The sequence below is a fragment of the Saimiri boliviensis genome, chromosome 11 (genome assembly GCF_048565385.1).
Source record: "Saimiri boliviensis isolate mSaiBol1 chromosome 11, mSaiBol1.pri, whole genome shotgun sequence".
Classification (NCBI taxonomy): Eukaryota; Metazoa; Chordata; class Mammalia; order Primates; family Cebidae; genus Saimiri; species Saimiri boliviensis.
Window position 1 is genome coordinate 47,358,088 of NC_133459.1, and position 13,329 is coordinate 47,371,416.

At 38.8% G+C, this 13,329-nt stretch overlaps 1 protein-coding gene across 5 annotated transcripts in view; it reads right to left on the reverse strand.

The window, feature by feature from the left end:
• LOC101050152 (AGBL carboxypeptidase 4) overlaps positions 1-13,329 on the reverse strand; it is a 1,418,805-nt gene that overhangs the window by 365,650 nt on the left and 1,039,826 nt on the right. For all 5 annotated transcript variants that reach the window (XM_074380790.1, XM_010349316.3, XM_074380788.1 and 2 more), the window contains one exon: positions 7,859-7,898. In XM_074380790.1, the coding sequence (XP_074236891.1) occupies positions 7,859-7,898 (40 nt within the window). The remainder of the gene's footprint in view (positions 1-7,858; positions 7,899-13,329) is intronic.

A 13,329-nucleotide genomic window follows, 5' to 3' on the forward strand; every position in this document is an offset into this window, starting at 1 on the left:
CCTATCCCTCCCTTTTCCTTCTGTCACAATGACTAATGTGGCAAATGCTAGTGCCACCCCACAATCCAACATATTCTCCCAGCATATTATTTCTGGATATGTTGAATAACTTCCAATTGGTGACACCTGAAAATTCATCCTGAAGATCTTCTCTGACCATTGGAATCTGGTAATTGCGTACACTGAGCAGATAAGAAGTGTAAGGTAATTAACACATCCATCCTCACTCCTGCTCCTTTGTCCCTGAGAAGTATAACTATGTAGGCCATTTTCCACTCTGGTTCCAAAGGGTCTCCTGTGGGATTAAGTCCCAGTTGCCCTCTGTGGTAGCTTGCTTGATAATGAATCTTTCTTCACTTTCTTTCTTTTCCTATCTCACTTCCTCACTCTCCTACCTCCAATGTAAACTAAAGTATTTGTCTAACAGTCTGCTTCTCAGTGAACCCAAACTAAGACACCCAGTGATATTACAAATAAAGGATGCCTGGTCAGCCTGGCTGCTAGAAAAGAAAAGATACAAAGCATAGCTGACGGCAATCCACAATGGACATAATACCAACAGTGAAAAATAAGCCTTCACTTTTTAAGCTTCTGCAATTTTAATGTTATTGTTACTTCAGTGTCATGACTAGTCAATGTTGCATACCTCTCCTTAGTAATTCTTCTTCTAGGAATTTTTCCTAAAGAAAAAATTAGAGGCCGGGCGTGGTGGCTCAAGCCTGTAATCCCAGCACTTTGGGAGGCCGAGGCGGGTGGATCACAAGGTCGAGAGATCGAGACCATCCTGGTCAACATGGTGAAACCCCGTCTCTACTAAAAATACAAAACATTAGCTGGGCATGGTGGCGCGTGCCTGTAATCCCAGCTACTCAGGAGGCTGAGGCAGGAGAATTGCCTGAACCCAGGAGGCGGAGGTTGCGGTGAGCCGAGATCGCACCATTGCACTCCAGCCTGGGTAACAAGAGTGAAACTCCGTCTCAAAAAAAAAAAAAAAAAAAAAAGGAAAAAAGAAAAGAAAAAATTAGAGACATTTTGTCTTACATAAAGAAAAATCTTTAATAAAGAATGCTCATCATCGTGTTATTTGCAATTAAATAACTGGAGACAACAACAACAATAGTATACAATAATAGGGGAATTAAAAATATGATAGAATGGTTTTTAGCTATATAAGATTCCCTTAGAGAATATTAAAGAATATTGGAAGACAGTCACACTATATTCAAATAGGAACAGTTTCTATGGTATCAATCAAATTTCATTTTAATAATTGTATCTATAATTGTGTATATGTGGGCAAAAAATAGGTCTCACTTCTGAGTGTGGTGGTAAGGATTTTACTTGGACAAGAAAAGAATACAGTACTTCCTCATATTGCCTCCCTTCTACTGAAGAGGGTATAGGAAAATCAACTTACTAAAAAGTAAAGAACTTCTGGGTCATGTTTCAATAAGCCCATTTATTCCCATCAAATAGTAATATTTGTGAAAAAACAAATGAAACTATATTGTTGGGCTCCATTGTGGGAGACATCACCACAAGGCTCAAATGTACAGAAATGCACAATGGTAAGTAGTTCTGGAGCTACTGGCTAGCTGAAATCCGGACGTAGAAGCCAGTAGCAATTGGAAGTTTGCCTCCTATGGTATAAGAGAGACTAAAAGTACACTAGAGAAGACGGTAATCAGAGATAACCTTCTGTTTAGAGCAAGGACCTTGGGTGGGGCTCTCCTGTCATGAAGGGAGCCTAGAAAAAAGGCTGTTGCATAACTTTTGGGAGATAGATCTCATGCACTGTAGATATAGAGAGTTGAGGATTGTAGACTCAGGAACCAGAAGCAACGGTTCTATTAACTTTTTGTCATTGAATATGCAATATACTCAATATTCCCCAGGTCCTATACTGAAGATGTGGGTAGAGGCAACTGCAAAAACCATCACATAGGGAGATGTGAACACAGTGGGAGTTTGGAGGGATGAGAAAAGAGAAAACCAGAAGATTTCCTTCTCAAAGTGATCTTACAAATTAAAATTTCAAAACACATGAAAAAATCGAACGCTAAAAATACTACTAAACAAAATCAACAATTGGAACTTGAATTTCCTCCAGATGAAACTTATTTTATGGAACAAAGATTTTTAAATAAGCATATTGAGGATGTTCAAAGAAACAAATGAAGACATTAAAACTGAACAAGAAATTATGAAACAGAACAGGCAGAAATAAAACAAGAACAGGTGGGTATGAATAAAATTAGAAATCTTGGAAATGAAAAAACATAAGTCATTGAAATATTGAAAAAGACAGAAAAAATTCTAGACTAGACATGGTCAAAAGTGAGTTTATAAATGCAAGTTACTTGTGAGGAATTCAGAATCAGTGCAGTAAGACAAAAATAATAAACGTTATGAAAAATCAATTAAGAACCATGGAGGGCCACTTAATAGGATCTAGCATTTGCCCAACAGAAATTGTTGAAGAGAGTAAAAGGAATAAAGAATAAAAGTAATAATTGAAGAGATAATTTGCCAATAATTTCTCTAAATTAAAGAAAGACATATAATGTTAGGTGAAAAGTATACTCAGAGTATCAAGCAGGATAAATAAAAATAAATTCACATCTAGACCCAACAAAGCAAAACATTCAGATTAAAAAATAAGGTTGTAACTTGCCCAAGAAAAAACAGGTTACCAAAACAATTATATGGTGGCAGACTTCTCATCAGCAACTATGGATGCCAGAAGACAATGAAAAAGCAGGCATACTTCTCTGCTGTGAATTTTACTGCTGTTGCATCCTCTGTATGGGAATGCAAGATAGGCTTTCCCAGAGACTTTCCAGACCTTGAATCATAATGCTCCAACAAATATCATATATAAGTCTTTGTACTCATGAATATTTTCAACTCCAAATAGATCAGTTTCATTCTGACACCCAATGATTATGCCCTCTTTCAGCAGGGAGTAGCCAGAATGAATACGGTGACAATGAAATCCCATCAAAATGAAATGGAACTTGGCAGTGGATAACTGATTGTAATGGCATACCCTCATTTTTCTAAGAGATAGTTTATTATTATTTTTTCTCTCTCTTTTCTCATTCTCCTGGTTTCCTAATTCCTACTTAGCCTTGTAGAAATGCAAATATAATATTTTACCTCCATTTACCACACATTCTCTACTGGGCAAATTCATCTATGTGCCTAAAAGCTCCAACAAGGAACTCCTTCCCGAGAGGTCACAGTTGATTCATAACCCAAAGTCCCACTATAAAACTGTCTCTCACCTGGGGAGTTTTCAGCCTGCTGCTGCCCATGAAGGCACCAGCAGTCACCAGCTCAACTGTCCTGTAGGTCCCAGAGCTAGCACATGGACATCCCCAACCTGCTAACTTCCTCCCCTGCATGCCATTCTCCTTTAAAAGTGCCTGCTTCTTCCCCTAAGATAGATTTGTGATTAAAAGTTGCCTTCTTTATACCAGACTTCATTTTTGATAATTGGACTCTCAAAGTGGCAAGTGACTGAATCTGCATTTTGGTTACATCACTACATATATTTATCCCCCACAAAATATATTGCTGTATTGCATGTTTTTAAGCTTATGTAAATGATATTATATTCTAAATGAAGAAAAAAAATCCTCAAAGCTCAAAGAAACATTACCCTCAAACTAGAATTTATACCTAGCCAAGTTATCATTCCAGACAAGTCAAAACAGAATATATACCAATTAAGAGGGTTCTATGGACTCTCACTAAAATAACTACTAAAGGATGCATTTTGGTAAGGTAACATAGGAAAGGCTTGGTATACAATAAACAAAAGAATGCAAAAATTCATAAACTATGTAGGAAAAGTCAATGAGCTAATAATAATAATACATTGTTTTTCTTTTTTGCAAAAAGTTTAACTTAGTCTAAACAAGAATAACTAGATGATTACAGTGTTCAATAGGTGGTTAAAGCATGTAAGGCCCCTTATGAGGCTGAAAGAATGCTGCTAGAAAGTTGGAATAATTGTAGACTTTATACACAAAATCTATTTTCTTCTTGATACTATTACATTTGATCTACCATGCTTGATTCTGTCTCAATTCCACAGTCTTATTTATAATAAATTCTAATTTTAATATTGTCTTAATAATTTATGGGGCAACATCCTTTGACCTTTGCCTTTCATGCTTACGTTTTGAAAGCAGCAATTAAAATTTTAAAATACAGTCTAATAATCCTTATTTTGTGACAGGTGAATTTAACCTATTTTAATTTACTATAACTAACGCATTTAGACATATTTCTACCACCATATTTTGTGTTTTCTGTTTATCATTCATTTTCTTTATTTATTTTCTGCCTTTTAAACGTTTTTATATGTTACCTTTTGTTTTATTGCACCCTCTGTGGAGTTGGATGCTATCTATTATATTTCTCATCCTAACTGGTTATATGTGGCTATGTACTTAACTCTACATATATAAAGATCAGTCCTAAATGAGACAAGACCCAAGTGTGAAACAAAAATTAAAAAATTTTAGGAGTAAATACAGAAGAATATGATATTTTAGATAGGGAGGATTTCTTAAATAAGTCACAAAAGTAAAGCCTATAAAACAAGAGATCAATAAATTCAACTGCTTTAAAAGTTTTTTTTAAACCTCCCATATATCAAAATACATCATGGAAAACTTAAAAAAATACCAGCCATAGTCTGGGAGAAGACGTCTGCAATGCATATAAGTGGCACAGTATTGATATTCAGAACAATAAACTCCTAAAAATCAATAAAAAGAGACAACCCAATAGAATAGAGATAAAGGATCTGAAAAGTCAATTCACAAAAGAAACCAAAGTGGACAATAAACACACAAAAAGATGCCCTACCTCACTAGTAATTAGGGAAGCATATTATAATTGCAATGGAATACCATTTCATGTTTATCATGACAACTGGCAAAATTTATAAGTCTGACAATTTCAAGTGTTAAGGCTGCAGGGGAATGGAAACGCTTACATTCTGCTATTGGAAGAATAAATATGTTCAATTACTTTGGAAAACAATTGGTCATTATGTAGTTAATTTGAAGATGCATATAATTAATAAATTCTTTTCCCTAAATTCTCATACACATACATAAAGAGACATGCACAAAAATGCTCTAAGCAGCACTGTTTGCTGCAATTTCAAGCAGCTATAAATAACCTAAATTCTGATCAATAAAATAGATAAATTGTAATTCAATCACGTATGGAATATCATACAGCAATTAAAATAAATAAAGCAGAGCTATATGTATCAATATAAATGAATCTCTACAATGTAATCATGAGTACGGAAAAAGTCATAGAATGACACTGATAATGTGATACCATAAGAATCTGTAAAGCAATACCAGTTATATTTTTTTATACACAGATATGGAAAACCACTAAATTCATGACAGTGATTACCTATAGGGTGAAGGGACAAAGATGTAATTAGGAAGGAGTATAGAATAGTCTCAATTACATTTATAATTTTTTCCCAAAAACAGGTGACTCTGGCATAGAAGGCACATGTTGATATGACAAAGCCAAGGGGTTGGCATGGGGGCAATAAATGGCTGTTCATTATATCTCTACTCCTTTCTGTATATTTGAAATTATTCACGATAAACAAAATAAGACTTTAAAGAAGGTATCAAGCAGATTAAGGCTTTCAAATTCCCAATCAGCATTTCAGAAGGCTCCTAGTCTATAACTGGCAGCATCACACTGCAGTTCTATGTTGAGGGTGGTCTGGGGAGGAGTTCAGACAGGCCATTGGTAGCCCGAGAGAGGTAGCAAGCTGACTCCTAGCTGTTGCAACTCCTGGTGAGATGTAGAATGGGGGTGAATTTGATAGCACAAGACAGTGAATAACAGTTCTTTTGACATGGAATAGAGTCATCCAGATAAGAGCATGGTCCAGTGGTGCTTCCTAACCTTTCGAAGTCATAGCACACATGGGTAATATTTGTCTGACACATTGGAGTGGAGGCTACCACCGGTGGAGCTCCTGCTGCCCTAGGTCCTACCTGTGTCCCTGAGAGCTGAGTGGATCGATATTTCACAACATCACACAAGTATAGCCCATTTGCAGTACACCAGTGTCCCACAACACACCTTTTTGGATGCCCTGGCCCAGAATATATTCTTTTTTTGTCTAAGAGAAGGCATAATAATAAACCACTCCAAACTCTGGCAGTGCTGATTTTTTCAATCCCAAAGCTGTCTAAATGGAGTGTACTAAAGAGTCACAACTACTTTGCTTGAATTTGTGTAGTGGTAATTAGGAGCAGAAAGAGCTAGTACAAAAGAAATGCACTTAACAGAGCCTGAAGATTTGCCTTTAAAGCAATTGAAAACAGATCAAGAACTCTTTCCAATTCATGCTTAGGTATCATACCGGGTATGACCTGATGAAACTGAGATGTGAAAACAGGCAATATGGACAGTGCATTGTGGAACAGAACAGGACACAATTAAAAGCAACTAAACCTAATTGGACAAAGATAATCCCTCATCAGCACCTTAGGATGAATTGGTAGGTCATACAAGTGAGCCACTCTAGTCATGTCAGCCCATGATTTGGAATTTCTATAGATGTTAATCACATATATGTTAAATGTAGATCATTCTATGGAATAACTTTTGTCAAACTAGTTCTGTCTTTATGCTTCCGAAGTCTCAAGCTCAAAGAGTTCTAACAGATACAGAACTACTGTAAGGTTACCTAAATGAGGTGAATAGACCTTACAGTTGCAGTCACTTTTCTATACCCTCATTATGTAGACCAGATAATTGCTAGGATAGTGACTGCAGAGGGCAATATCTCCATCTCTTTGAAAGTGAGGCACTGGCCCATGGATACAGCATGCTAGGCTTGGTGGAAAGCAGGCCTGACATAGTTCAGGCCTGCTGGTTACTAATATATTGTAACATATCCAAGTTTATTGGTAATTAGTCATCCCCTGAGACCCGCAAACCTGCCACGTGTCCCCTATGCCACACCAGCTCCTCCTCCAGGACACCATCTCCCCACAGTCCGGTAACCAAAGTGTTAATGCCTAGTATAGCAGATGGCTGTTAAGTATTTTGAATACCACCCATGGATGAAGATAAACCCCACATCAGCCCTCAAATGCTCACTAACGCTGCCAGCACCATCATCCTCATAATCCTAAGAGAGAACAGTATCTCTTTTTGTCCAATTTTGCCTTAAGTTTCTAATCCAGAGTAAAATATCTGTCTGAAAGAATTTAATTGCTCAGCCTCTCCTAGGCTAGATGTCAGCTATAGATGGGAAAAAGGATCTTTTAATCCCATGGTCATGGTCACAGCTTTTTGTGGGGAGCTGATCTTCCCTTAATAATGGGAGACAAAAGTCTTCTTGACCCTCTACACAACCAACCAAACCTGCTCACTTTCCCAGAGTAGCCCAACTTTATGAGCCATCCTCCCTTCATTCCATGGCACTTTCCAAGCAGATTCTCCATCCCGCATGACTCTATAACTTATTTCTCAGGAGACCAGAACGCTTCCTTGACACCTGAGTCCAATGAGTGATTTGGAGAGAACTCGACCCTAGAATATGCAGCAACATCCAGAGTACCAGCCCTGCCATCCACAGTCAAGAGGAGGCAGCACAGAGTTGGCAGGAAGAAAATAAACTGCCCGTGGAGCAGAGGGTAGGGAAGGAGAAGAATCGTTCATGGCACAAGAGTTCTGCTGTTCATTCAAGGGGTCAAAGGAGAAGGGCAGGAATTGCTTTTGGATAGGCAACAAGGCATCATTCAGCAAAGAAGGGAAAAGCCAAGGCAGAAGGGCCACACCTACTCACCAGGGCTGGTTATCGTCAGGAGGTCAAGCTGCCGCTGTTGCTGCAAAAGAAAACACACTGTGAGGGCACTGATCTGAGCCAAAACTGTGCTTAGCAGGTAAGGGCAGACACCCAAAGAGGATGTTTGGACGTACCGCAGGGTGAATTATACTGAATGTGGTATTCACTTCCAATTGCATAGAGAGGGTTTGTACCCTAGAGACAAAGGGGGATGGATGGGCTTTTTGTTTGAAAGCATAGGTGGTTGGAGCTGAGAGGGAGGGCCTTGGAGGTCTCTCAGTCTAATTATGCCATACTTATGGAAAATGAGGCCCTGAGCAGAATGTGGCTCACCTAGAGCCACAGAGAAGGTCCCTTTCCAGTTTCCCAGTCATGGGCTCATTCTTCTGTACCAGATAGCTTTAGATTTCCCTTTGCTCATACTGGCTGCACTGGCTGAGTATCTGCTATATTGGCAATGCTCTTTGCCTTGAGTGCCTGTGGTACTGCCACCCTCTGATACTTCTTTTTAACCAAGATATTTGTGGATTTGTTTCATTCTTCACCTGCTCACAATACTATAAAAATTTCAATTAGCAATGATCAACCATTCCTTTTCTAACCAAATCTTTATCCTTTTTTTACCACACAATATTCACACAGAATAATATTTGCCTAGCACACTAGGCGATAGGGATGAGGCAGCTTATGTTTGGAAGCAACTGGCTTTGGCAACCCCTAGGGATGAGGTGATCAGTATCTCAAAAGGCCTCTTTCCTATCACAGCACAGCTACTGTCCTAGACTGGATGCCATGAAACCTGAGGGTAGAGAAGTGGGTACAGGAGGCTGCAGCTGGCGAAGTCGTAAGCAGCCTTCTTAGAGACTTGAGTCAGGATTCCTTAAGCTCAGTCCTCCTGCTGACTTTTTCTCTTTCCTACACTTGATTTTTTCTAGATCTCTGTCTGTTTTCTTAAAAGGTATCCAAACAAACTCCACTTTGAGAGTCATTGCTCTAGGTTACAAACTGCAGGAGCTTTCAATCATCTGGTATTTTGTGCAGTGGAGGCCTTGCCATATTTTACCTCCCCTGCATTTCCCTCTTTATCTTGCCTCTATCCAAGAATGGCATCCTGAAATTCTGCCTAAGCAGAAAGATGAAGGCAGAGACATTTTTAAACTAACTGTAGGTCCGGCAGAGTACTAAGTACTCTGATGTATCATTTTTTTTTTTTCATACTCTTGGCAGTGTGCAGGAGAAAGACACGGTATTTTGAGGGAAGAAACTGTCTGTCCAAGACATCTTCATTAAATGGCAGGGTCAGCTTTAAAATTTAGTCAGTTATGATTCTGGCTCTAAAGTCCAAAATATGGCTATGTGTATAAATCATCTAGCGTGATGCCTGGTACTTAAAAGGTTCTCAATAAAAAGATCTATTTAGTATTGATGCTGTTGTTATTATAGAACATATGATCCTTGGTTTATATAAGCTGCCTCTTACTTTCTCATGAACTTTACTTATTTAAATCTCAGATATTTGATCTGCTACTAGGGTAGGAACCCCCTCCTCAATGTCCCCACCAGTTGTATGAATGGCTTCTGTTTCATCTCCTTTCTTGGTAGAGAATCCACTACTTTTTTTGGTTAGATAACCCTACTTCGAGTAAGGTTAAAAGCTGCTTCCTGATGACATAATCACAATTTCTAGCTACCTCAGTCCTTGACAATAGTTTGGAAAGCTGAAGAAGATATGAGTTGTCTTCTTTCCAGTCTAAATATTCCCAGGTCTTTTCTTCCTTACTTATAAGACCTGGTCTCAGATCTCCTTCTCCTCAGGGTCACCCTCCTTCTCCATTAACTTTGATCTGTTTCAGTCAAAATCTCTAAGATTTCTCTGCCCCTTGCTTCAGTGACTTATACACATAAAAGGAGCTCCAGGGCCCTTCAGTTCCTTCTCAATCACACATATCTGTTTTCCTGCCAGCTTATAACTCATTCCAGTTGATATTTTCAACCAAACAATGCAACTCTAAGATGTCACTGATCTACACAGGAAGAACATATTCTAGCACTGATATGAAACACCCACCCACACATGTGGGCTAGAAGGAACGCTGGAGCCAGACCTTCTTCCTTCCCTAATATGGAACCAGGCCAGTGGGATATCTGGCTCAAGCTGTCTTTCCCAAGGCCAACCTGTGTGGCCTGGCACTTTCTTCATAGATAAGGGAAGAATCCATTGTATCCTTTTATCACACACTTGACTTTGTGATGATCACAGTTAGTAAAGATGGCCTATTTATCTGAAATGTATTTTTTTTTTCTAATTAAGAACTATTGTTAAATGGTGAGTCTATGCCTAGGATTCTTTAAAGAAAAAAGGGAAGATAACTTGACAGAGTCAGACAGGGCTGGGCTTGTGTCCTGGCTCTTCTGTCTCTGGCCTCAAACTTCACAACCCTAAACTGAGCAAGTGAAACTGAAATCCACCAGGGACTGTGAGCCAAATGCAACCAGGTAGTGTGTCTATAGGCTCCCTCTTCTGATGTAGAAACTCCCTGAGAACCTGTAGCCAGCACACTGGGGGCTCAAAGGACAAAGTCAGAATTTAAAAGGGATCACATTTAAATTATCCTCTCACATTGCAGTTTTCTGTGCATGTATCAATCTTCCTCACTAGATGAGGAGCATCTTAAGGGTCTAGAACATCTGTTACTAATCTTAGCAAAATAAGCACATGTCACAGAGTTGCTCTCATAAGTATTTGCTGAACGCAACTGAACTAGTCCCCAAATCCACATACATTATCCTCTCAAACCTCCATGCCTTTGCTTATGCTATCATCTCTGTCTACCCTCTTGAAATCTTCCCAGAAATCTCTCTTCTCTTCTTCAGGCTTCCATGAAGTCTTCTCTGAACACCATCTCCCAAACCTAACCATGTTATCTCCCTTCCTAAGAGCAGAATTTCATACTGTCCTCCAATGCATCTTGCTAAGCCTATCTCCCTAGGATCCTCAAGTAGTAAGAAAGACAATGAAGGCAGTACATGATACATGACAGTATACATGATACATGACAGTATCATGTACTGTCTTCATTGTGTGTCTTTTTCATGTATTGTCTTTCTCACTAGGAGAAAGTATCATGTACTGTCTTCATTGTCTGTCTTTCTCACTAGGATCCTACTTGAGGACAGAGTTAACTCATTTCACCTCTGTGTTCGAGTTCTCAGAACAAAGGTCTGGAAGGAATGTTTGATGTCAACTAGCTAAATGTTTCAATTATGCTGTTACTCTTCTACAATGACCCTGTTGATTAGGAATCAATCAGCATGGAGAGTAAACATACTCTTTCTTTTCCAAGACTTTTCCTCTGCTACATCTTTGGGGTTTCTTGCCTTTAAGATTTTGCTCCTACCATTCCTGTAGCCAGGAATACTGTCAATCCATTTCCACTGGGAGGGCTTCTGTGCTGTCTGTACCATCTCTGTGGTGATAAATTAACACTTAACCTGGTGACAAGCCATTTAACCTACAGATCACTGACATATGTATGCACCACCTAGTGGCACAAACAGGTATGTGTAGGCCATTGTTTTAACCTCTAGCTCTTAAAATAGGATTACAAAATCCGCATGTTCTATATGCAAACGAAAACAAAAGTGTATGCTCCAGAATGACTCTGCAATATTTAGCTAAGAAACTGGAATATTTAAATAATTCCCTCAAAGTCATTCAAAAATAAAAGGATTGAAATGAAAGTGAAAATTTTCCTTACAAGTCGACCTGGCACAATCATTTCAGATTGCCAAAGAAAACTGTGTGACAGTTTTATATTTGTAAAAATAGAGCACACGGTTTATAGAATTTGACCAATAATGCACAATCAGCTACGTACAGACAGGGGCATGTTGGACATAAAGAATTACCAAATTAGGCCGGTTGCGGTGGCTCACGCCTGTAATCCCAGCACTTTGGGAGGCCAAGGCGGGTGGATCACGAGGTCAAGAGATCGAGACCATCCTGGCCAACGTGGTTAAATCTTGTCTTTACTGAAAATACAAAAATTAGCCGGGCATGGTGGCATGTGCCTGTGGTCCCAGATACTCGGGAGGCTGAGGTGAAAGAATCGCTTAAACCCAGGAGGTAGAGGTTGCAGTGAGCTGAGATTGCCCCACTGCACTCCAGCCTGGTGAGAGAGCAAGACTCTGTCTCAAAAAAAAAAAAAATTACCAAATTATTATCATTGGTTGCTGACTGAGAGAGACTAAGGAAGGCAGAGCCTTTGCATGTGCAGTAGTGGTTGTGTGTGTGTGTTTGTATGTGTGTGTATGTTTGGAGTAGGGGAGAGGACATTCTTCTCAGACAAAAGAAGTCCACATTTGGATAGAGGGGAATGTATCCAAATGTGCCTGTGTGGTATTCTACAGACTGCTGAAGGAATGTGGGTATGCCAGGGTTGGGTCAATCAGGAGTAGATATGTGGACGCCTGGCTGTGTATAACCCCTGCATCCAGCTTTCCCTGATAAACATAGTGCCCCATGGACATTCAGAAGAAACCAATTTCTGTGCTTAGCCGCTGTATGGTGAATGCTGAGTATGATTCCATAAGAACATGGAGGGTGTGGATTCTAAGATCAATAAGAGTAATGTCTGAATTGGGTATCCAGGGATTGCCAGAGTATCTACAGTGGATGCTTAAGGAATTGTCCACCAGCCTCTTACTCCAGGAGTTATCCATTATTCTCCCATGCATCCAGTGAATGCTGTTATGTTAGTACCATGTCACCCCACCTCTAATCACAGTGGACTTCTCCAAAGGTGGAAGTTCTAAAGGCTGGGCTAATTAGACACCACACCCAAGAACTTTAGACCTTTTCTGGATTCAATTATTCTCGCTGAAAACCATAGTTGTCCTAAATTAAAGACGCTATCTTTAAAATTTTCATAATTATGAAAATCACACATGCTGATTTTTGTCATTTTCCAAATTTTCAGAAAATTCAGAATAAAAGTAGAAAAATTACTTTGAGTCAACTGCAACCAAGAACTGGGAATATTTCCAGAAAATTCAGAGTAAAAGTAAAAAGTAATGAAATTCTACCACTGAAAGAGAACCATAGTTAATATTTTGGTGTATTTTCTTATCATCTTTCTCACTATGTGTATATATTTAATGAGATTGTATTTATATATAATATACGAAGTACAATTCTAATCCTGTGCAACATTATGTTCATATTATTTATCATCCCAGGCTCAGTCTTTGTTTTGAAATAGGAAAGTATAAGTCACATATATTTATGGTCATAACTAATACATTTGATCTTACTACTGTGATTTTGTTTCTAATCTTTTTCTTTTCAGGGAAGGTAACATTAATCAACAAGATACCAACAGGATAAACACTTGCTTATTTTGTCACAAGGAGCCAGTTCGAAAAGCCCAGCTACTGCAGCCTACCAATATAGATAAAGGATTCTGAATCTG